This window comes from Carex rostrata, chromosome 4, assembly GCF_964058835.1.
Source record: "Carex rostrata chromosome 4, lpCarRost1.2, whole genome shotgun sequence".
Taxonomy (NCBI): Eukaryota; Viridiplantae; Streptophyta; class Magnoliopsida; order Poales; family Cyperaceae; genus Carex; species Carex rostrata.
The window spans coordinates 14,262,567-14,287,812 of record NC_135921.1 but is presented as its reverse complement, the minus strand read 5'-3'; the positions used below and the strand labels follow the sequence as shown (position 1 = coordinate 14,287,812).

General features: G+C 34.1%; 4 protein-coding genes across 6 annotated transcripts; all 4 read left to right on the top strand.

Annotated features, from left to right (window-relative positions):
- LOC144553555 (ENTH/ANTH/VHS superfamily protein) lies at nt 1-5,332 on the top strand. 3 transcript variants are annotated; one of them, XM_078301776.1, is made up of 16 exons: nt 1-199; nt 770-880; nt 1,189-1,258; nt 1,376-1,473; nt 1,810-1,951; nt 2,060-2,160; nt 2,281-2,364; nt 2,456-2,506; nt 2,678-2,743; nt 2,835-2,900; nt 2,998-3,078; nt 3,183-3,248; nt 3,337-3,534; nt 3,834-3,909; nt 3,997-4,115; nt 4,643-5,332. In XM_078301776.1, the coding sequence occupies exons 2-16, from the start codon at nt 782-784 to the stop codon at nt 4,994-4,996; spliced, it is 1,671 nt and encodes a 556-aa protein (XP_078157902.1). In that variant the 5' UTR covers nt 1-199; nt 770-781; the 3' UTR covers nt 4,997-5,332. The 3 variants fall into 3 exon arrangements, with proteins under 3 accessions (XP_078157902.1, XP_078157901.1, XP_078157899.1); XM_078301775.1 differs by having other exon boundaries at nt 188-303; XM_078301773.1 differs by having other exon boundaries at nt 195-352.
- Nucleotides 5,333-7,135: 1,803 nt separating this feature from the next.
- LOC144553554 (uncharacterized) lies at nt 7,136-9,033 on the top strand. Its single transcript, XM_078301772.1, has 3 exons — nt 7,136-7,664; nt 8,001-8,188; nt 8,299-9,033. Exons 1-3 carry the CDS (start codon nt 7,226-7,228, stop codon nt 8,812-8,814), a joined length of 1,143 nt encoding a protein of 380 aa, XP_078157898.1. The 5' UTR covers nt 7,136-7,225; the 3' UTR covers nt 8,815-9,033.
- A 6,501-nt stretch (nt 9,034-15,534) lies between these two features.
- On the top strand, nt 15,535-17,138 carry LOC144553553 (Ubiquitin carboxyl-terminal hydrolase family protein). Its single transcript, XM_078301771.1, has one exon. It carries the CDS (start codon nt 15,637-15,639, stop codon nt 16,807-16,809), a length of 1,173 nt encoding a protein of 390 aa, XP_078157897.1. The 5' UTR covers nt 15,535-15,636; the 3' UTR covers nt 16,810-17,138.
- A 5,305-nt stretch (nt 17,139-22,443) lies between these two features.
- On the top strand, nt 22,444-25,019 carry LOC144553552 (vesicle-associated membrane protein 711-like). The gene is made up of 4 exons (XM_078301770.1): nt 22,444-22,849; nt 23,783-23,973; nt 24,061-24,224; nt 24,647-25,019. Exons 1-4 carry the CDS (start codon nt 22,621-22,623, stop codon nt 24,732-24,734), a joined length of 672 nt encoding a protein of 223 aa, XP_078157896.1. The 5' UTR covers nt 22,444-22,620; the 3' UTR covers nt 24,735-25,019.
- Nucleotides 25,020-25,246: the final 227 nt, after the last annotated feature.

Below are 25,246 nucleotides of genomic sequence, written 5' to 3'. Positions count from 1 at the left end.
GTGAAGAAAAAAAAGTGCTTATTCTCCATGCCTTCCCAATAATTCCAATTCCGCTGCTATTCCAAGTTCTTACAACTTGAAATCTTGAATACCTCTTTCTAGTTCTTTTGTCGCTGTCTTCTCCATTGGCCGGGTTGGTCACTGACAGCGACTGGAGGAGAATAAAAAGCCTTCTCTCTGTGAAATTAAATCTCAGCCTGTAATACAATCCCTTCTTCTCTCTTTCTCTAGCTTTTTTTCTTGTTATACTAGTTAATTTTTGTTCTTAATTTTGTCGCCCTGGCTTTAATTGCGTTGTTCCTGGTGAGTTCTTGAGCTTGAATATTGAATCCCAAGTCTTTTACCGAATTGGGTATGTTGTTCTTGTTAATTTCTTTCTACCCTTTTTTTGATAGATTTTTGGGGTTTGGGTTGACTTGGTCAATTTCAATGGTTAACATAGCTAGAATTATTGTTGCTGTATATACATCTTCTTTAGTTGTTAGTTCTTTCATGAATTTGTATGAACTAAGCCTGTAGATTTAATAATATTAGTTAGATCTGGCCTAGTTTCAAAATTGAACTGGAAATGGTCAAACTCCAATTTTATAGAAATAAATTATTTCAGATAAATATATCAAATGATATTTGGTATTAGGTCTTTACTTCTTTGATAAAGTTAATTATGTAGAGATTTTATTTGGCTGTTTTTCTATATCTTGTTTATATATAAATATATAAAAATTACAAAATCATCTAATTGTCTTCTTAAATCATTCTTTTCATGCAGTTAAGTAACAAAATGGCCGGAGGCAATTCTGAGCCGACCTTGAGAAAATATATTGGGGCTATCAAGGATTCTACTACAGTTACTTTGGCAAAAGTTAACAGTGATTACAAGGTAAATAAATAAGGCAAGAAATAAATTGCATGTTAGTTCTTTAAGGCACATATACCATGCTTGCTCAATGAAAAGCATCAAATATCATAATCCCTGGGAAATAAAAAGCATAAAATCTCATGCACAATGTCCTCTCTCCTTGCATCTTTGGTAATGCCCACATAAACACTTTCAGGTTCTGAAGGGGAATGTGAGATTTCCTAATTTTCTATGGGATTATACTTGATTTTGTCAATCTGTCCATAATTATTTAGATTGTCTTGTTGATTTCTTTTTGAAGTGAGACATCTTGGTCTTTCTATTTTCAGGAATTGGATATTGCAGTTGTGAAGGCCACAAACCATAAACAACATCCCGCAAGAGAGAAGTACATCAGAGGTGGGTCCCATCTGTCATACAGTACCAAATATGTACCCAATTAATGTTAATTTCCCCTCCTTTCTTGTATTCTTGGCAATCTTTTTTGCTTAATTTTCATATCTTTTTCTTTTCCAGCTATATTTGATGCAATCTCAGCCTCAAGACCCAGGGCTGATGTGGCTTACTGTATCCATGCACTAGCTAGGCGCCTTGCCAAGACTCGCAATTGGGCGGTACAATTTTATTACTTCAAACAATAAGCAAACAAATAATTAAAAAGCACTTTTGGGCTAATTTATCTTTTTACCGCATTAAATTTGACCATACATGGTCTCTTTAGTTGAGTTGTTTTCAAATTGTTGATAGAATTATGCACGCATGAAAAGTTTCCCTCTTAAGACCATGATCTGACTGAAATTTCACTAAGGAGGAGCTTTCTTAAAATAGAAATATATTTTTTTGTTTACTCAGGATAGAAGTTGAAATTGACAATAAGTGCAATGCTTTTTGTTATTATTTATTGATAACAATGCTTCTCTTATCTAATTTAACAAATTTGACTATTCCAGGTGGCCTTGAAAACCTTGATTGTGATTCACCGTGCTCTGAGAGAGGTGGATCATACTTTTCACGAAGAACTTCTCAATTATGGTAGATCTCAGAGTCAAATGCTCAATATGGCCCATTTCAAGGATGACTCAAGTGCCGAAGGTACTTGTGCTAAAATTTATCAATTGAGTACTAATTTGGAGCTTATGAACAATTATTACTGGTCTCTTATATTGGGCTAATTTTGATTCTTTCTTTATGTTAATTCAGCTTGGGACTACTCTGCATGGGCTAGGTGCTATGCATTGTTCTTAGAGGAGAGACTTGAATGTTTTCGCGTGCTCAAGTATGATTTCGAGACTGATCCACCGGTATGTGATCTAAATTATGTTTTCAGTTTCTGATTTTGGTACTGTAACCATCAATATGTTTTGAATTTATCATCTGTACTTCTTTTTCTTATAATTTTTGTGTGTATGTGTGTTTTGCAGAGAACAAAGGATCTTGACACGATGGAGCTACTTAATCAATTGCCAGCCCTGCAGCAACTTCAATATCGCTTACTTAATTGCATTGTAAATGTCTATTTATTAACTATATTTTTGAAAATTGCACAGAAAGCTGTAAAATCGTGAATGTTATTTATGTTTCTTTTTATATATTTAGCCGCAAGGAGCAGCATCCTACAATGTTTTAATTCAGCATGCACTTACAATGGTGAGTTCTTTTTTTTTCATCCTTTTTTTACATTTAAGAGTTCTCTAATTGTAAGAAAGTATCGGTCCAATCTTGATAATGGTTTTCTTATTTTTCATCTGCTTTTATTTAGTACATTTGTTTTAGCCTAAAACATTTTTTCAAAATTTAATCATATGTTTGTTTTGGCAGGTTGCTCTGGAAAGTGTGAAGATATACACTGCAATTAGTGATGGCACAATCAATTTGGTTGACAAGGTACTTTTTTTAACATACCGAGTTGCTTCAAATTTTCTAATTGTCAATAGATTTTATTTGCTAAAGGTTTTGTAATATTGTATTAAAACAGTTTTTTGAGATGCAAAGGAATGACGCCATTAGGGCGCTAGACATTTATAGAAGAGCTAACAAACAGGTACATATTAGTTTTAAAAGTTTTTATTGGCTTGAAAATGTTGCTATTTATATATAGGTTTACTGATAGTATTTTTTTTTTTTTTTTTGGATTAAAGGCAGAGAAGCTTTCTGAATTTTATGAAGTGTGCAAAAATGTTCATATTGGGCGTAGAGAGAATTTCCTAAAAATTGAGCAGGTTATTTCAAGTCTTATAGTTTCTCTCTCTTATTTTTGACTTTGCAACTGTTTCCAGTCATGCATGGTAAACTTGTGCTCATGCTCATTTAAAAAAATTTACAGCCTCCGGCATCATTTCTTGCAACAATGGAGGAATACGTGAAGGATGCTCCAACTGTTCGCAGTCTGGTAATAAAAGCAATAACTTTCCTTCTATGATAAACATTTTTTAGAAACATTTGTCAAGAAATAATTGATAAATCTTTTAACTTTGTAGGGAAATGGCGAGAAAACAACTGTTGTACTTGCAATAGAGTACAAGAAATCAGATTCTGATGTGCAAGAGAAGGTCACAGAGCAGTCCCCACCTCCCGTCCCAGAACCTGAACCTGAACCTGAACTTAAACCTGAGCCTGAACCTGAACCCGAACCAGTCAAAGAAGAACCTCCAAAAGTGGAGCCTACAGATTTACTGGTATATTTCAATCACCCCTGAAAGATTAAATGTGTGAAAAATAAATTCATATCAAGACCTGGGACACTGTTGCTTAGTTAGGCAAATTGAGGATTTATTATGTGAGATTAAATTTTTTGGGATTTAATTGTGTGTTTGTTTTGCTGCTATGGATTTTGGCAACCCAACTGATTGAGGTATAAATGCTCAATTCAGGGATAAGCAGTGCCTTTTTGGATTACTGATGGTGATTGCTTGGTAACGCAATATTTGGTAATTGGTGTTATTAGCTTGAACTAACTGTTCTACTGTTTTGTTAGGGCATGAATGAACCCAGCCCTGCTGCAACCGAGTTGGAGAACAGAAATGCTCTAGCACTGGCCATTGTACCTCTTGGTAAGTTAGATTAGCATAACAATATATACACAATTCCATTTGAGTAAAAAGGACAATTTGCATTAATTCATTGGTAAAATATTGCAGATGGTGCATCTACTGTTACTCCAGCTGGTCGGTTCACCTCTGATGGAAGTACTGGCTGGGAGTTGGCACTTGTTACAGCATCAAGTTCTAATGAAAGTGCTGTGGCTTCGAGTAAATTGGTATGCTTTTTTTTTCAGATATATAATTTCCAGAGATGGACTACGGTCTACGGTGCTTTGGGAAGTAAAGCCCTTCTTTTACTTTCTGCCCATATTTTGTGATTTCAAGGTCCAAAGAGTCGATTCGAAGTTCTGAACCATTCAACATGATCTTCATATTAAAATGTGTTTGGAGACCAAATTTTACATTTTTTTTTACTATTTTTTTTATAGGTACAAAATCAATGTTTTTTTATGGTCCAGAATTTTCTTAAAAACAGTGATTTCTACCTGTCTAAAAAAATAGTAACAAAAATTTCCACAAAATGTAAAATTTGGTCTCCAAGCACATTTGATTATGGAGATCATGTTGAAAAGTTCGGATTGACTGTTTGCACCTTGAATCACAGAAGATGGATGGGAAATAAAACAGGTGTTTTACTTCCCAAAGCAGTTTAGCCCATCCCTAATTTCTGCATATGATAAATAACACTACTACACCTTATATTAATCGTTGTCATGACTTGAAAAAATTAATTGAATAATAGGCTGGTGGTCTGGATATGCTTACCCTAGACAGTCTATATGATGAGGCCCACAGACGTGCAAACCAAACAACGAGCTACAACCCCTGGGAAATGGGTCCCATGGCAGGCACAGCCATGCAACCTCCAACCTATGATCCATTTTATGCGTCCAATGCTGTTGCAGCCCCTCATAATGTCCAACTAGCTGCCATGGCTCAGCAGCAACAAGCATTCATGCTACAACAACAGATGCTGATGGCAGCACCCCAGCAACAAGCGGGTCTGAACCCGTTTGGGAACGCGTACACACCTACCCCAGTTAATCCTTATGGAATGCCCGTTCATTCAGGTACCGGGTACACGGGGTTGATATAGATGTCAATAAGAATTGTTTCAAGTGAGATAATAGGGATCCTGATTTTTTGTTGTGCCTTCTCTGGGGCACTGCCAGGTCGGCCCTGGACATATTTCGAAATGTGAAGTGTGTGATAAAGATTTGAAATATAGTACGTGGGTCAGGTAAGGTCTAATAGTGTAGGAAGGGATGCATATTGTTTTTGTTTCTTCTGTTATTAGTTTCTTGTTGTATCATATCGGTATGTATTTTGTGTTCAGTTCCCAAGTGTTGTTAAAACGTGTGGAACTTTGGTGAGATTTGATTATTCTTTTCTGAACATAATCAATAAGAATGCCTCATTCACATTTTGTTCATTTCATTCTGTGAATTGTATTGAGAAATAGTTGTATTAAGAATCAATTGAATACAACCGGTTAAATTAATCATGTCTGATCACATCATGAGCATGACCACACAATACACATTACGGGACCGCCCTCTATCACTCTTTGTTATGATATTTTATGTGAAAAATATTTTTGATCATGTGTCATATTAATCCTATCAGGCTATCACATTTTTTTCCTTCGCTAAAAGCCGACCAGATAGACGGAAAGTGTTGCACTACATCAAATCACCATGTACCTGTACCTGTCTCAATCACCTAAAAAGCCAGAGCATTAAGCATTAGTTGGTAGAATCATGTCTAATTAGAAGCAGCTATCCATCCCTTGTGCTGTGCTGTGCTGTGCTGTGCTGCATATCGTCACTGAGCATCTCACCACAAACATAACCTTACTTGAATACATCCCCGACCTCGATACATTGACAGCATCTCTATCCACTTGTAATTAATTGTAAACATTAACGTCACATTCACAATTTCAACTATAAGAATTCGGGAACTTATTAATTTTGTAAGATCATTGAATTAATAATTTGTTTGAAAATATCATAATTTTATTTGATAAATCCGAATGGAAAACAAATCCTTTTATTATAATAACATATGTATTAAATAGTTGAGTGACTTAACCTTCAACTTTTTACTTAAGAAAATATCATATAATTTACAAGTGAGAAAAAACATCTTTTATCTCTGTATTTGTAAAATTTGCTCCTTTTAGATCAATTTATTAAAAGGAATAATTTAGAACTTTAGAGTAGGAGTGAAAACAAAGAGGATAATATCCGAACTATATTCGAAAAAAATTAGATATAAATATCTAATGTCTAAACACTCATATAAATACAGATGCTGATACAATTTTATGTTTCAATTATTCCAATCAAAATAGTAGATATATACTATATAATTTAATATATATTATAAACAAAATTATGTTATTCATCACTGTATAATTAGATAAATATTATAAATTTTGATATTTTTAATAAATATCGGATCCGTAATTCTTACCATTACCACCATCAATTCTGTATCTGATCCGTTTTCACCCCTACTTGGGGCGGGAGGTTCTGTAAATGGGACGTCTAAAAGCAATTTAAATGATTAATGGAGGCGAGAAAGGGGAGATAGCACAACTGGCTAGAAAAATGCCCTAGAGTTGTTATATTCAAAGATCGAGAGTTCGATTCCCCCTTACAAACCTTGATAGCTACTACCAGTTTTTCAAAAAAAAAAAAAAAAAAATTAATGGAGGCGTGCTTAATTATAAATAAGAAGACCGAACCTTCCTGTCGCTATCTCGAATCCCAATTGATTCTAGCAACTGCGAACTCACTTTTAGGATTTCTGTTCCCTTATCAGTGTAGTTATCAATGTAACGAATAGAAATTGAAAAAGAAATATATATATATATATATATATATAAAATGATCCGTGAAATAAAAAGAAATGATAAATTCATTATTGTAAATAAATCTATGATAGATCAAGTTTAACTGTCCGTCTAATATATTAATATTTTTAAAACGTAAGAGAATTATTTTTTCTTCCGTAAAAATATTATCTAAAATGATTGATAAATTTGAAGATGCTATTTTTCTATTTTTGGGTTGTAATAAAATGCCAGAACATCCAATTTGGAATTAGCAGAGTATTTTTAGAACTTGTAAGTTATAATTGCTAATTGCTATATCCGAGTAACATTGCCTTAACTTAATGCACACGGTTAAAGTCAACAGGGCACATAAAAAGTTTCCTACACTGAACTCGACGAACAACTCCCCTTTCTCCCCTTTCTCTCCCTTCCCTTCCCTTCCTTTCCTTTCCCAGTCATCCAAACCCTAATCAGAATTGAGACATGGCTAGAGGTCTTCGCGGCGTGCGCGACGATCTCTCAGAACTCGGTAGACACCTCCTCGACATCGCTTGCTTCTTCCCTCTTCTGGCCCCTACCCACACCGACTCACCTCCCCATACACCACGCCTCTCCCTCTCCCATCCCCGCCGCCGCTCTCCATCGCCGCTTCCTCCTTCCCCGCCTATCCTCTCAGGTATCCTCTCTGACCTAGCTGAGCTCGGTGGTGCCCTCAGAGGTGGATTGTCGCGCTTTTCTGTCTCACTTCGGGTCCCACCAGAGAGCCCGACTGAGACTGCGGCGTTTCTGAGTCTGACAAATCCTCAATCTCTGTCTCCACCAAGGGATGCTGTTGGTGTCTCAGATGATCTTGTGGAGTTTGTAGCGGTACTTGCAGGGTGTCCTGATTCGTGGGTTGAATTCCCTGTCCCTACCAGAGATGGTAAACTTCGCTTTATTTCAGTAAACATTTTATTGGGAATTCTGTATTCTGAGCAATTTGGGATAGTAATAGTATGAACTGTATAATTGCTTAATTGTACATGATCTATGAATAATGTATTCTTCTGACTGATCTACTGGTACTGAAGCATCTCAATCCATATTTCAATACTTTTAAATCTCAAATATTGAAGTAGAATTGGTCTTGTTTAACCTTTGATTATTCAATATTGAACTAGACACCTCTGCTACATGTTGTTTAATCAGAATTTGTTTCTCAAAACATATTTATTGCATTGCATTTGTGCTATTGTAATTTCAATTACTGATTTTACAGGTTTCAATATGACAAATACTCAGAAAGATCATGTGGCATCCATGGAAAGACTTGCTCCAGAATTGGCTGCTCTACGGGCTAGACTTTGCCCCGATTCGATGACAGAAGGTTCATTCTATAAGATCTACTTTGCACTGTTGCATCCAAAGCTTAATGAACATGATTCAGAGTTATTATCAACTCAACAGGTAATATTACGGTATTACGGTCTTACCCCCCCCCCCCCCCCCAGGTGTTGAGTGTAGATAGATTTTTAAATGGCAGATGTTATTCAAGCAAAGTTTTGTTTTGGTGACAGATTGTGGACTCTATGCGTGCCATGCTGAGGGGGATCGAAATCAGACCAAACTCTTCAGATTCATCTGAGAAGGAGATCACAGTAGTAACAAATGAAACTGAACGGAGCATTCACCGTGAAAATAACAGCCAATCTTCGATGGTATGTAGCTTTGCCAAAACAAGGTCAGAACGGAGCATAGAAAACCAGTGGACCTTTGCGAAGACCCATTCTGAGCTGAGCATGGACCAGTGGTCTGAGGTCCCATCTGACGTGGATTATTATAATTCTACTCGTGAAGGAAGTAGCAGGAGGCATGGTCGAGCTAACACTGATGATCTGTCTTCTAGCGATGTAGAAAGAGGCCATGTGACAAATATATTGCTTCTGGATCAGTACATGGACTCGCTCTTGTCAGATGGGAGAAATGCTGCCTCTATGAGTTCTTCGGTTAAACAGGACAACACCAGGAGAAAACATTCTTCAATTGATTGGAAATCTAGTGAAGAATCCGAGTTTGAAATGCTTGATAGTTGAGGTGTGAGAATGACACAAGAATAGTAGTTCACTTCTTCAACTCCCGTTTCATTTTTTGTTTTTTTGTTTCTTCGTTTTTTCGTTTGTTCTCGCTCCCATGTTGTTAATTACCTGTAAATTATATAGTCTAATGGTGCAATGCTCTGGCTGGAATTGTGATAGACCTTTTATATATATTATGGAAGAAAGGTTATGTATAATAATAAGTAAAATGAAGTACACTCGTCTCTTTGTTTATTTTCTGTTTGAGAGGCAGAAAGAATTAGGATTTGTCTGTTTTTCTTTTGGAGTTGAATTCATTTTTCATTAACAAAGAATTAATTTGATAATATTGGCAACCATCAAAATTAACTTGTACATTTGTGAAATGTAGGAGTTATGATATGTATATTTAATGGAATATAATGGCATTTAAATTACATGAAAATTCGTACATTATTATCAATGTATGAAGATAGCAACATGTGTAATTCCTTTATTTAAAAACACGGCTTTGTCAAATTATATGACTTTACATGGAAAAGGCTTTCAAAGACTGAATATTATCAAGACCATTGAGACTTGTCCATTTTACATTTCTGAGTTTCTGGCGCAAGTCAATCGAAATGCATCTAACCTGAATAGGATTTTATTTTAGGAAGCTGATAATTGTATCCCAAACAAAGTATCCGTGCGTGTCCTCCAACCTTTTAGAATATCGGCGACAAAAAGATTAGGTTTTACTTCATACAGCGCAATAATAGTATCAATTTTTCTTTATTCTTCAAACATATTTTAAAGCATATAAACCTGTGTGTAAAACAAGTAAACCAATATATACTGGCAAGAAAATAACATAAACAAAACAATAAAAATTTGTGCATATAAACCTGTGTTTACAAACACATTTTAAAGCATATAAACATGTGTTTACAAAAATTAAAAAATATGCGTTACAAACATATAAACCTGTGTTTACAAACATTGAAAAATCTTTATTTAATGGATTACTTGTTCAAAATGGAGACTGTATTTTTAGTTATTAAATATCAAAAGCTGTTAATTTGCATAATTAAAATTAGAACCAATCCCCCATCGCGTCCTCGAGCTAACTGGGTTTAAATTGTACTTTAAACTACGTTCAAGTAAGTAGTTAATTAATGATTACATGACTGTTAATAAGCTGCGGGACTAGCTCGGGGATTAGTGATTACAACTCCTCCTAACAGATTGTCCACGAAATTAAAGCGCAAGACAAAACCGTGCAAAGCTAACATTTAAAGCAATCAATGTAAAATAGCAATGCGTTAAAACATCGATGCGTTAATTAATGGCAAATTAACAAATTTTCGTTATTAGCGGACAGTTAAACCCAGTTAAACCAGTTCGGGGACGAGCTCGGGGTACCAGAACATTTCTCTTTATTTTATTTTATTATTTTTTTGTAAATAACCTATTGAATTATTCATTATTGCTTAAATTAAATGCCTTCTGATAATATCATGAGCCTCAATTTTTTTCTCCTGATGAGAGCATACATTAGGTCACCCATGAGGCCATTTATGCTGCCTCAATATTTTCAATCAGCGATTATAAAGCAATAAAAAAATTAGCCGAAATTTTTATTAATATCTAAAAAAAATATAAAATTTACAAATCTACACCCCCATTTGCAAAAAAAATTGTGTCCATGCCAATCCGGAAAATTATTTCACAAATCCAACCCTGAATCCACAAAATAATTTTCCGAATTTAAGAATTCTATTTTCGGAAAATTATTTACCAGATTTAGGATTTCTGGTTTTCATATTTTAATTAAATAGAAGTTGTGATGATTTATTTATTTTTTGTATTGAAATATTAGAAATATTTGTATATTTCTTTGAAAATAGATGTAATACTGTATAATTGAATTTATTAGAAAGAGTGTGACAAATAACCCGGATCAACATTTTTCAGCCAGATTTATTGCGACTGTAAGAAAAATTAAAATATTTTTTTGTGTTACTAGAAAAAGTTAAAAAAAAGTTTGGATCTGAGTTATTGACCCCGGTCCACAAGTCACGTTTGAGTAAAAAAAAGAAATTATCGTTGTCCTTCTAGTACATTCAAATTCTAAGATACTGGATCTTATTTTGATAAAAAAAAAACATTGATTTGACATTTCGACAGAGCCGAAATGATGGCAGATCATTTTTTTTTTTTTAAATTAGATGGAGTATCTTAGAATTTGAACTTTACTAAGAAGTAACTTTTAAACCAGGATCAATAACTTAGATCTAAAATAATTTTATTTTATTTTTCAGCAACACTCAAAGAAATATTTTAATTTTTCTTTCAGCCACAAAAAATTCGTGCTAAAAAATATTGATCTGGATATTTGACACAATCTTTTTAATATATTCAATTATATAGTATTCCATTTAGTTTCAAAGAAATATAAAAATATTTGTAATATTTCAATAAAAAAAAATCGTAACATTTTTTATTTAATTAAATAAAAAAATCAGAAAATCCTAAATCCGATAAATAATTTTATGGAAAGTCAAATAATTTTCCGGAAAGTCAAGCTTAGATTTTGAAAATTATTTTGCGGATTCAGCAGATTTCAAATTTTTTGCAAATGGATTGTAGAATTGAAAATTTTGAATTTTTTTAGGAGGAGGGATCAAGTTACAACAATTTTTGAGTTATAACAAGCATTTTTTACATTTTGAAAGTCCAAATCGTCGATCCAAACCGTTAGATGTGATCTCTTCAATAAAATGTGCTTGGAGACCAATTTTTACATTTTTTGGATTTTTTTTACTATTTATTAAGATGGGTACAAAAAATAGTCAAATTCATACTATTGAATTTTGTACCCATCTTAATAAATAGTAAAAAAATTCCAAAAAATATAAAATTTGGTCTCCAAGCACATTTTATTGTAGAGATCACATCTAACGGTTTGGATCGACGATTTGGACTTTCAAAATGTAAAAAATACTTGTTGTAACTTGATCCCTCCTCTTTTTTTAGATATAAACAAAATTTTCGGAAAACTAGAGTTCTAGAATCTAATTTTTTTTTTCCAGGCTGGCATGGCCATGAGCTAACAGCCGAGATTTTTATTTTTACCCAAAAAATAAATAATTTTATTATAAATAACCACGTTTTTCGAAAATTTTTATTTCTACCCAAACCGCATATATTTTGTGCGGCCCGAATTAAAAATTCGGACCGTATAGAATATATGCGGTCCGAAATTTTTTTTTTTTTTTTTTTGGATTTAAAAATTCGGACCGCCTAGAATATTTGCGGTCCGAAATTTTAATTTTTTTTTTTTTTGCTTTTTTCAAATGGCCTAGGCAATTTTTGAGTGATAATATCTCACGATCTGTTTAGAGATTTTGGATGAAACTTCACAGTCTTGTTCTACGATGTCAAGACTACATGTCGGTCAATTTTCATGAATTTTGAAGATGTTTTCCTATGTTAACCAGGGATGCAAAGTTGGACTCAGAAGCACTCCTTTAGCAGTTCGGGCAATTTTTGAGTGATGATATCTCACGATCTGTTCAGAGATTTTAAATAAAATTTCACAGACTTATTCTACGATGTCAAGAATACATGTATGTCAATTTTCATAAATTTTGAAAATGGTTTCCTATGTTAACCAGAGATGCAAAGTTGGACTCAGAAGCACTCCTTTAGCAGTTCGGGCAATTTTTGAGTGATGATATCTCACGATCTGTTGAGAGATTTTAAATAAAACTTCACAGACTTGTTATACGATGTCAAGACTACGGGTCGGTCAATTTTCATGAATTTTAAAAATGGTTTCCTATGTTAACCAGAGATGCAAAGTTGGACTCAGAAACACTCCTTTAGCAGTTCGGACAATTTTTAAGTGATGATGTCTCACGATCTGTTGAGAGATTTTAAATAAAACTTCACAGACTTGTTCTACGATGTCAAGACTACGTGTCGAAATTCATGAAAATTGACCGACATGTAGTATTGATATCGTAGAACAAGTCTGTGAAGTTTTATTTAAAATCTCTGAACAGATCGTGAGACATCATCACTCAAAAATTGCCCGAACTGCTAAAGCAGTGCTTCTGAGTCAAACTTTGCATCTCTGGTTAACATAGGAAACCATTTTCAAAATTCATGAAAATTGACCGACATGTAGTCTTGACATCGTAGAACAAGTCTGTGAAATTTTATTTAAAATCTTTGAACAGATCGTGAGATATCATCACTCAAAAATTGCCCGAACTGCTAAAGGAGTGCTTCTGAGTCCAACTTTGCATCATTGGTTAACATAGGAAAACATCTTCAAAATTTATGAAAATTGACCGACATGTAGTCTTGACATCGTAGAACAAGACTGTGAAGTTTCATCTAAAATCTCTAAACAGATCGTGAGATATTATCACTCAAAAATTGCCTAGGCCATTTGAAAAAAGCAAAAAAAAAAAAAAAAAAAAAATTTAAATTTTCGGACCGCAAATATTCTAGGCGGTCCGAATTTTTAAATCCAAAAAAAAAAAACAAAATTTTTTTTTTCGGACCGCATATATTCTATACGGTCCGAATTTTTAATTCGGGCCGCACAGAATATATGCGGTTTGGGTAGAAATAAAAATTTTCGAAAAACGTGGTTATTTATAATAAAATCATTTAATTTTTGGATAAAAATAAAAATCTCGGAGCTAACAGTCCAGTGCATCCAGCAAAACAAATAAAAAAACAACGCCTATTCCGATGTTATTTTTCTGTAGCAATTAGAAAAAATAAATTTAAAATTATGAGATCACTGCAAATTTCCGAAACATAATAAAAGTATTTTCATTGACAATATTTTTTTTAAAGAGACGAACAACGTTTTTTCTCGAAGTAAAACGCTGTTAATGATAATATTTTACCTCAACACCAAAAAATATATTATTTCAATTTTTCTAAGTAATGTTTGTATTAGAGTAAAATTGTTATATATTGACGATGGTTCAAATGCCTTCATTTTTTGTGCCTCCATCATACCTCCATTTTTAAAAACTTTAATAACTCAAAATTTAAATCTTAAAATTTGAAATAAAACCATTGGATATGAACTACATCATTTTATCTATGCACATGTAAAAATTTATGGCATTTCAACTTTGATTTGGTTGTCATCCTGAGCTTATAAAAATGTATACTAATGTGGATAATTTCTAGACGTTGATTTTTTAACTTATTGATTTACATAAAAGCAAAATCAAAATGTGATAATTTTTCATGGAAAAATAGAGAAAATAACATATGTCACATCTAACGTTATTTTGACGTTTAAGTTCTAAACTTTGAGTTATTTAAATTTTTAAAAATGAAGGCATGATGAAGACATTTGAACCCTCCTCTTATATATTATTGATATCGTTTCTCTATATATAAGCGAAATGCTATCAATGATATTTGTTTACATAAGCACAAAAACGTGTTTTGCTTTAGATTAAGACGTTATTATATATCATTGACATAGTTATTTTAGAATTGAAATGTTTTCAATAACATCATTTTACTTAGCACAAAACAACCTCTCTTTTTTTTTCAATAGAAGTTGTTATAAATAATCATTGATATTTTTATACTTATGGTGAAATATTGTTACTGATAGTATTATAATAGCGGTGAAACGTCAATAATAACAATACTTCTCTATGAGCGAAACAATGTTATTTTTACATAAAAATACTATCAACCACGATGTTCGTACTATATTATTACACTAATTTGATAACATAAGTAGTGGTAAAGCCACATCAGCAGGAATAGACACTTGTCTACTATTGAATTTTAAATTCAGATATTTAGATATTAAAAATAAAATCCAAACTTATAAATAATTTATTTTGCCTATCTCTGCAGTCCAAAATTAGTCCTACAAAATCCTAAAACTTATAAAATTTATCGATCGAGAAAATAAAAAAATTTGTGAGAAAAAGTTTTTCAATGAAAATTTTATCAGCGTTTTGTCAGATAAACTTTTTGTTTTTTTGAAAATAGAAGAATTATAATATTTTATGTATTTACTTAGAAATAATTTTTGAACCGGAATTAATAACTCAGATTTAACACAAAAAATATTTAAATGTTTCTTAGAGCCGCAAAAAATACAGCCTGAAAAATGTTGATTTAGGTTATTTATCGCAGTCTTTCTAATAAATCAAATTATACAGTATTCCATCTATATAAAATATTTCTAATATTTCAATAAAAAATAATAACATTTTATGTTTAATTAAAAAAAACTTAAAATTGCAAAAAAAATTACAGTTTGGACAGTTGCATCCTGATCACTGTTTTATCTTTTCTAAATGTTGGCAAGAAATATAAACAAATAATGAACGAATTTATATCTGAACATGGCCCAAAACTCGGTTCAGATCGGTTGATATTTATGAAATTGGGCCTAATTTGAACGATCCGTTGAACAGCTTGGATTTGTCCGATCGATCGATTCGGTTCAAAGAAACTTGGCGATTTCTTCTTTCCCCTCATCTTGCCACCCTCCCCTCTCTCACTCTCTCTCACGCGCCACCACTCTCAGGTACTTTCAGAATAATCAGTTTACTGGCTCCATTAATGTGCTTGCTCTTCTTCCCCTCCGCACTTTGTAAGTGAAAATATGATCAACATGATAGACTTCATCTGATACTAATCAGCTAAAAAAAATAGCTATTCATATTAAATTGAATTTCTTATGGTCATAGGAACATTGCAAACAACCGCTTCACAGGCTGGATGCCTAATCAGCTAAAAAAAAAAAAAACCTCTTAGGCACCACCACCACCACCCTCATCGCCACCAATAAAAATGAAGAAGGTCCGACTGAAGTGGGTAAAGAACCGAAGTCTGGACCACATCATCGACCGAGACACCGACACCAAGGCATGCTGTCTCCTTTTAGAATACATCGGCCGCCACACCACGGCAAGCTCCCCTATCCAAGCCCGCAATCTCTCCCAATTCCAGAAAACCCTCGGCCTTACCATTCCAGTTCTCCGCTTCCTTCGCCGTTTCCCAAATCTCTTTGTCGAATCACCTCATCCCAGGTTTCCTTCCGTCAACTGCTTCTCTCTCTCTGATCCCGGCTCTCTTGTCCTCTCCCGCCTTTCCTCCACTGCCGCCACATCCGATTCACACCTCCGCCTCGCACGGTTATTGATGCTCTGTCAATCACGCTCTCTCCCCCTGTCTGCTCTCTTTCCACTCCGTTTCGACCTTGGTCTGCCTCATGATTTCACATCTACCTTTCCTTCCCTCCACCCAAATTTATTCAGCATTTCACGGAGAGAGCATAGCAGTGATACAGTGATGTCTCTTATGAACTACCCGACTGATCTCGCCATTTCATATCTCCAGAGAAGACACTTGGAGTCCCCTTCATACCGTGATTTGAAGAAACCGCCTTCTTCTCTGGGAGCCCCACTTGCATTCCCTATGCGGTTCCCACGTGGCTATGGAAGCATGAATACTGTCAAGACATGGATGGATGAGTTTCACAGGTTGCCTTACATATCTCCTTATGCTGATCCAACTGGAATTGACCCAGAGAGTGATCTAATGGAGAAGAGAGTTGTTGCTGTGCTCCATGAGTTACTCAGCCTTACAATTCACAAGAAAACAAAGAGGAATTACATAAGGAAGCTCAGAGAAGAGCTTGTGTTGCCGCATAAATTCACTAGGATTTTTACAAGGTATCCTGGGATATTTTATTTTTCACTCAAGTGCAAGACCACAACAGTTGTGCTAAGAGAGGGATACGAGAGGGGGAAGCTGGTTGAACCGCATCCATTGGCAAGTTTGAGGGATAAGGTGAATCGTGTGATGCGCACTCGAGTGCTTTACCGAGACAGGGATTTGACAAAACTGGTGTTAGATGATGACGATGTGAATGATCATGATGATGGTGATGATGATGTGGAGAATTATGAATTGGACATTTCGGATGGAGAAGAGGAGGACGAAGAAGATGAGGAAGATTAGAAAATTGCTTGAGGACAGTTTTTGCCAATTTTTTCTTAGTGAGTTTGTGAAAATATTGCTGGATTGAATTTGTTTTAGCTGGAGTGGTTGTTCGGTATTAAGTTTTCCTGTAAGTCTCTGGATGAGAAATGCAACCCGCATTAGTTAGAACAAAATTTTGAGATTTAGGAATTTTGCCAGGGTGAAGCAAATAACAAACCACTTAGTTATTGCATTTTTAAGAAAAGATGTGTGTTTATTTAGGGAAAAAGTATTAGGTAATCTAAATGGTTGTGTTGTCTCTTGGATTGCACTTCAACTTTAAGCAATAAAACTGTTTCTGAAGGTAACTACACTGTCTGTTTGTCACAACTCACAAGTTCTATATGATCTCTGCTTTCTTACATTTTCATATGAAGTGGTTTTGCAGGAAATTGACTTCGGGATCATAGTGTGGATAATAGAAAGCCTTTAGATGGTGCTTCCTTGATTGTGCGAGATAGAAAATGCAGTGCGGATAGTAGAGGAAAAATCCAAGGTTTAAAAAGAACAAAAGGCATTGAGAAACTTTTCTTAAGGTGAAACCTTATCGACATATTTTGATGGAATTAAGAAATAAAAAATCTGGAATTTTCGGACAATTTGGGTTGGCTTGCTCGAGCAAATCATTTTTTTTGTTGTTTTTGTTGAGAGAAAGATGAAGGTCTAATCTTTCAAATCATTTTTCTTCTGATTTTAAACACAAAAATTTGAAAAAAACATTGGTGCTCCGGGTGAGAAGTTTACACAAAATTTGCAAAACAGCTGCAGATGAATATGAAAACGTGGTCATTAGTCAATGGATAACACCATCAATCCATAATATATTAATTTCTAATTGCACAGCTTTCATGCAATTTTGGGACAGCTCATTGATCTTTCATTTGTTTTGTTCAGTGAGTCCTACCTGTACACCAATCTGACTCGTTGATCTTTCCTATAATTTGATTAACACTTTAGAGAAATTTAGATATATGCCCATCATAACTTCGTCATTTAGATATTTACCCATTAAAACTTTAAATTTAGTTATTTCCCCATTCAAACTCATTCATTTTACTTATATCCCCATCTTGTAATTTAATCAATTAAAAACACTAACTAACACTGATAAAAAAAAATAATATGACATTTTTGTGGAGAAAGAACACTATTTTAACCCTTCTCAGTTATCTCTCTCTACATCTAGATTTTAGAACCAAAATAAAAATAAACACACTATGTCCACTCTGATGTTCTTAATTTTTCTCTTTCTGCTCATATTTTACCTCCTTGTACCAGGCAATACAGTTGATCCGCCACATTCCATTGAATACTTCTATTGTGTTTGTGGGTAAAAGTACCAGTACAGGTAACTATACGAACAACAACACGTACCAGTCCAACCTTAACCATATCTCTTCTCAGCTTTGCACCCCAATTCTACTGGTAATGGTTTCGCAGCTGGTACCGTTGGTACAGTACCAGATAATGTGACAGGTATTGGCCTCTGCTGTGGTGATCACAATACATGCTCTTGCTCCACTTGCCTTTCTCTAATATTAGTAAATTTCTTTGTACTATTCTGTTTTTCCCTATAGAATTTCTTTATTTATTTGTCTTTGCTGTTTTCTAATGATGAGGTTGTTTACAATGTCATAGTAATTCAAATTTCTTATAATTGAGTAATGTTATTTTCAATAATAGAATTGTTTGGATATAAACATAATTTTAGGCAAGTTGGATTGATTAGAAAGACCAAATTGTTGGTACTTTTCATATCAAAGCTAAATCAAGCAAATATATGTAGACTAATGATGTGATTTTGGTAGCTTAACAATTTAATCCCTAATTCCAATACAATTTGGTCGCAAGCGTACGACCTTATCGCTTAGTAATTTGGGTATCGAACCACAGAGAGGTATTGTAAGTACTGGTTTACCGGTTTTCAATAATCTAGACAAGCAAATATTGAATGATTTTTGTTATAAACTGAATTATAAAAATGCTGAATGAATTAACTAAATGCAGGATGAATTATAAACTAATGCAGACTAAATTCCAGAACCTCAGCCTGAATTCCAGACAGAATGCAGGATGGATTATAAACTATCGCTATTTTAAAAAGTACTTCTAATATAAATTGCTCCTTTCGGTCTCAATTTATTATTAGCGGATCCCTTAATAAAATAAGAAATAATTAAACAAACCAAGCAAGCATTCATAAATAAATCAATATCACAACCACAAATAAAATTCAAACAATTAAATTAACATAACAAAAGTATCAAGTTACTCCCATATCCCTAGATAAAATGTTTAGCCAAGCATACTTTCAACACAAACACAAGTCATACTTGATTCCATTAAAATCAGAAAAACAAAAGAAAAAGAGAAAAGTAAGGGCTCCCTTAATCAAGTGCAGTTCTCTTCCTTCGATTTTTGCTTCTGACCCCAATCTCCTTTGGCTCCTTTCAATTTTCTTGTTTCTAGCCGAAATCCCCAAAATTCCAAGTAACGAAAAATAAAAATTGCTCAAATCAAGATCCCCCATTTCTGTCCAGAGGCGAGTATATATCCTTGATTTTTCCTAAATGAACTTTGGTAAGAAAATAAATGCTCACGTGATGCACTAGCCAATCAAATTAACCTTTATTCTACTGAATCAAATAATTGGCTCTATTTCATGCTTTAATTGGCAATTGAATTGGTAAAAAAATATGCGCCAGCCAAATATATTTAATTGGTAAGATTTGATGCGGCAGCCAAATGAAATACATTAATTGGCAGTGATAGCCAAGATATTATAGATCCATTTGTTTCTTCATTTGGCTTGATATTCTTGATCTTTTGTGCACATGTAAATCGCGCTGTTTCATGCTCCAATTCTGCAATAATTAACAACTTGCGCAGTATCTTGTGTCTTGACTAACATTAACTAAAATTAAATGAAATGATAAATAAAATGCAATAAAACATGGTAATTAGAACCAATTTCGAACTTAATCATATGTCAAATAATACGTCAAGTTATGTTTCATCAACTAATTAATCTGCTGTCTATAATAAGAATCAGCAAAAGGCTTCATAGGTATTTCATTCAAACTAGTCTATTTCGACTAAAAAGTTAAGCCGTGTACATTAGTAAACTCAAAATCAGAATAACAAAAACTAGATGGAGAGAGAGAGAGAGAGAGAGAGAGAATTGTCCTTCTGAATCCGCATTGCACCTCATTTTTCTATGCCCGGTTGCTGTTGAAGTATGGTGTGAGGTGGCTGTCAGGATTGGTTTCAGAATCATGCAACCAGCAGCCTCAATTGAAGAAATCTGGCTCAACTCACTCAGCCAGACTAGGTCCAGAGGTAAAAATTGCTATGAAATATGGAAAGCAACTTTTTTGTGTGTTTGCTGGCACATTTGCAAGCGAAGAAATGAAACAGTTTTCTCGAGAAGAACGGTACCTTCACATGTGCTGACTGACAGAGTTGTGGAAGACTCTTTAAGTTGTGGTACGATATTGTAAGGCTGGTATGAGAAGAATGATGGGGACAAACTTGCTGCCAGATCCGGATTGAGGTTAACAGGTCTATGCGGAGACATGATGTATTAGATAGTTATATTTATCTTGCTATGTTGTATTTCCCTTTATGTTTTTCTTCTGTTTTTTTATCTGTTTTATTGAGTGAGGCAAGTTAGGTTCTGAGCTGCTGTAACAGTGGTGACTTGGTACCACACACGTAGATGAGCCTGAGGGACTTGTGTTTATTTGACTTAGCTGTATTGTTCTTACCAGTATTGCTACTGGTAAACAACGGTAGGAGGTTGCAGCTGTAATTTTTATACTTGTTTATTTAATCTATTTGTTGGCAGCTGCTGTCAATTTTTCAAAAAGAGAGAGAGAGAAGAGGGGTTAAGAGAGTGTCCTTTCTCCATTCAAACGACTAAATTGTTCACCACCTTAATGCTGAGAAATGAGAGGACTGGTGATTGACGAAGGGAAAGAAGGGGCAAGGATAAAAATGTCATTTTTTTTTTTTATCAATTTTAATTAGTGTTTTAAATTGATTTAACTACAAAATGGGGATATAAATAAAATGAATGAATCTGATGGATAAATATTTAAATAATGAAGTTATGATGGGGGTATATATCTAAATTTCTCAACACTTTGTGGCCTAAAAACATTATAGACCGGGTTCTTCATTACTGCAAGACTGCAACGTTGCCGTGTAAAAGGTGATTAGAAACCCGATGGACCAAGCCAGATTTTGTGCGCATTGACAAATTTAGGCGTAGAATCAAGGAAATCTTAATACCAAACTCTTATTTTTTTTCACAAGTTAGAACTTGTCCAGCTAACAAAAGTATACCCATAAGTATAGTCACAAGATTTGTGAATAATTGTTTTTTTTTTTGTGTGTGATGGCGATACTATTCGCGAATAATTTATAAATTTTACGAACTATTCATGAACTTTTTTTTCGAAATTTCTTTTTTGGGTTCTTTTATTTTTTTTTGCTCATTTGTGGTTTTAAGATCTTTGATCAGGATAATTTTGAATCATTCCGAATGATATCCGAATTATTTACAAATCGCGAACTTTTAACTCGCTGATTTGAATTCAGATAATTAATTTGTCACTATGCCCATAAGACCATAGCTGATAACACCAAGGGCTATACAAAGGTGAATTGGTTATATGTCCATTAAGATTTCTAAAATTTTATAATTAAAGATTATTCACATTCCATCAAACCTTAAATCTTTCCATATTTTTTTTTTCCGAACTTAGTTAGAACATTCCAAATAAAAATTCACTTAATTCTTTTAATAACATCTTATTGAAGAGCAAAATTACCACTTTATCATCGCTTCTCTGATCAGGAGAAACACCATAATTGGTTATACTTTAAATTTGAACTATTAGAAAATTTTAATTACTTGATCAAATTCCATCATATTTGTTGAGGGATGAGATATGCATCTTTTTTTAACCAGTATGAAATCTTAAAACGAACGTCCTATATTTTAAATAGACACCAAAATTATTTTGATTCAACTGTGTGCTCATTCTACCTAATCTGCATTCTTTGTATTAACGTACTGTTTGAGTTAATTTTCAGACTGTACGATTAGAATTCAAATTAATCTGATTCACGCCTATACCGCACGGATTTCATTAATATTAGTGCAGATATCTCCTTCCATCATTCGATCTCTACTAAAGTTTATCTATTTTTTTTTTTGAGAAAAAAAATTCATCCCTAATAAGGCCTCATTGGGACCTAATTTGCATTACTGAGATTAATTAAGTGTTTTCTTGGTTTTATTATTTTTATTTCTATTGTCATCTAGTTATTTACGTTTAGAAATTAATACAAAAAAAATAATCAATTCAGAGGATGTTAAAAATATTTACTAAGATATAAATAGACGAGTCATACTTGAATACTTGATACTTCCTGTCCAGAATACTTTGTATAATTTTAGTCGCATATTTAAAGTTGAATAATTATTTGTATGATTATCATAATTATCAAATTAATTGAATGCCTGCACTAAATCAAGCACAACCAGAACAATAACGAAAACAGCAATTACTTGTTCTCGATGGACCCCACTTGTCATACTGTAGATCAAAAAGACAAAAAACACACCGCGTGCAGGAAATAAAACCACCATGTCTGCTGGCAACAAGAAATGAAAGCTGCGCTGAGTCGCTGACATCAATTCTCCCTTTTCTCTCTCCTCCATCCGAAACTAATCAAATCAATCGGAGATCAAATCAAATCGAGAGAGAGAGAGAGAGAGAGATGCCGATACTTTACTCTGTGGTGGCGAGGGGCACGGTGGTGCTGGCGGAGTACAACTCAACGCAGGGGAACACTGGCATCATAGCCAGGAAGGTTCTAGAAAAGATCGCTAGCCAGGCCTCCAGCGACGGAGACAGCCACCTCTCTTACTCCCAGGATCGCTATGTCTTTCACGCCAAGCGCACCGATGGGATCACCGTTCTATGCATGGCTGACGATACTGCTGGAAGTACGATTTCGCTATCAATGTTGTTATCTTTTCCGTATTGTATACTTGCGTAGGTCAATTTGGATCAATTTTGTGTTATTATAAGAGCGAGAATTGTCGAATTGTTTTAATATGCGGATATTTTCCTGTGGTAATCCAGGCAAGTTTACATAGTCGGATTTAGAACTGAGGCCGATGTCATGAAAAATCAAGAGAATTATTTATAAGTTGCTAAAATATCAGTACTGTTTCGAATTTACAAATCAGAAGAAATTCTGGACAGATGAACCTATTTCCGATATCTGAGAGAGATCAACAGAAAAATATAAATGTAATTCTTCCATAAGGCTAAATTACGCATTTGAGTGCCTTGTTTAGTTTCCTCATGAAGTTATGGTTGAAATGATTTCTACTTGCTTTGTTGTTGCTTTCAATGAATGGATTTGTCAAAATAGTATTCCATGTTCTGTTTTTATGGAATATGTGCTTCTAATAGCAGAGTTAAGCTGACCAGACTTAAACCACTTTGAATAAATATTTAATCCTCGCTTACTGAGCATTGACCTATCCAATGCATCATCTGATACATATTAGCTAGTAGAAACATTAAATTTGAAAGGCTGATTATGATCAATAAATGCGATTTTGTTTCACAAGAAGGTTAATTGACGTGATTATCCGCAACTGGAGTAATGCAGGCTTATAGAACACTGTGTGCGGCCCTTAAATAACAAGCAATACCACATACTTGTATTGTTTGAGTCATGATTTTTCAATTAACCTGTGCAAAGTGATAACTGTATTGTAGTACCTCAAGCATGCAGTATCAGTTGGCTTGTAAGGTTTTCTAGCAACCTAGTATCATAGGATCTAATGTCAATTTGCTGCAAACATAGGACTTAGTGACCTGAATATACTTGACATTAGAGCTAATGTTGTAATTTCTATTTGCAGGACGTATTCCTTTTGCTTTTCTAGAAGAAATTCATAGCAGATTTGTGAAGACGTATGGTCGTGCATGCCACACAGCACTTGCTTATGGGATGAATGATGAATTTTCTAGGGTTTTAAGCCAGCAGATGGACTACTTCTCTAATGACCCCAATGCCGATAGAATGAACCGTATCAAAGGTGAAATGAGTCAGGTAATTATTTATTACATGTAAATCTACAATGTGTCTTTAAGAGTTCATATTTTTTTAACTTGATTGTAATTCTATTTGAAATTGTAGGTACGCAATGTGATGATTGAGAATATTGACAAAGTCTTGGATAGAGGAGAGAGGCTGGAGGTGCTGGCAGACAAAACAGCAAACATGCAAGGAACCACGATGCGCTTCAAAAGACAAGCTCGTCGGTTCAGAAACACTGTTTGGTGGAGAAATGTTAAGCTAACGTAGGTCCTCTTTTCTTGATCCATACAAAATATGAACATGACATCTTGGCGTTGTCTGGTTTGTATAACTAACTGCACATTGACACGACCTTAATAGAAAATGAAACCCTAGCAGTCTTGTGAAGGTTGGGTTCTACTGAAGATGTTATACTGATCTAGAAATTATAAATTTAGAGTACAATTTGTCATTCATATCCATCAGATATTTTTGAATCTGATTGTGAAGTATATAGGGAACTTGACCAGAACCTGATAAAATTCAATTATATATGGTTGTAACTTGCAATTTTGGATCACCTGAAATGTGCCAAGTCATACTGGTCAGAGCCTCTTTATGGTTTTGTAATTTAATATTTAATAACATCTCACATCTGTTTGAATGTGATTTATGGACTAACATGGGCAACCTTCTTGCTTTACAGGGTTGCGCTGATATTCCTTCTCTTGGTAATAATTTACATCGTGCTTGTATTTGTGTGCCATGGATTCACACTCCCATCTTGCATTTAGGTAAATGGTTGCCCCAGTCATGCAAGTGTAATGTACACTACTGTATGATCGTTCATGGTTGAACATGGCCTTTTTCAACCGAGTGATCTGCATATTTGTTTTATTTGTTATTATGCTTCAAGAAGGCAGTTTCTGCATTTGTGGAGCTTGGTTTGTTGCTTTTTTGATGCAAATGCTGGATTCAAATTAGCAAGTGTCTTGGGCTGAAACTTTTGTGTGGCAATGTACAATAACAGGGAAATACCAGTGCCAGATTTTGTGTGATTTGGTATATAGTTCATATTATGTGTGCCTTTTATTTTGGATCGGATGTTTGCTTTTCTTGGAGTAATAACGGAGTTCATATTTGTAGTTTTTCCTTTATGAAAGTGATGTACTTTATTTTAAGAAAGCTCAGGTAGAGATTCTTCTAAATTTTATGATTCAGTGTTGTTAGAAAGGAAAAGAAATAAACGCAAAGAAAGAGGCGATGTAACTAAAATTAACATTGACATTGACTATAGAGATGATAA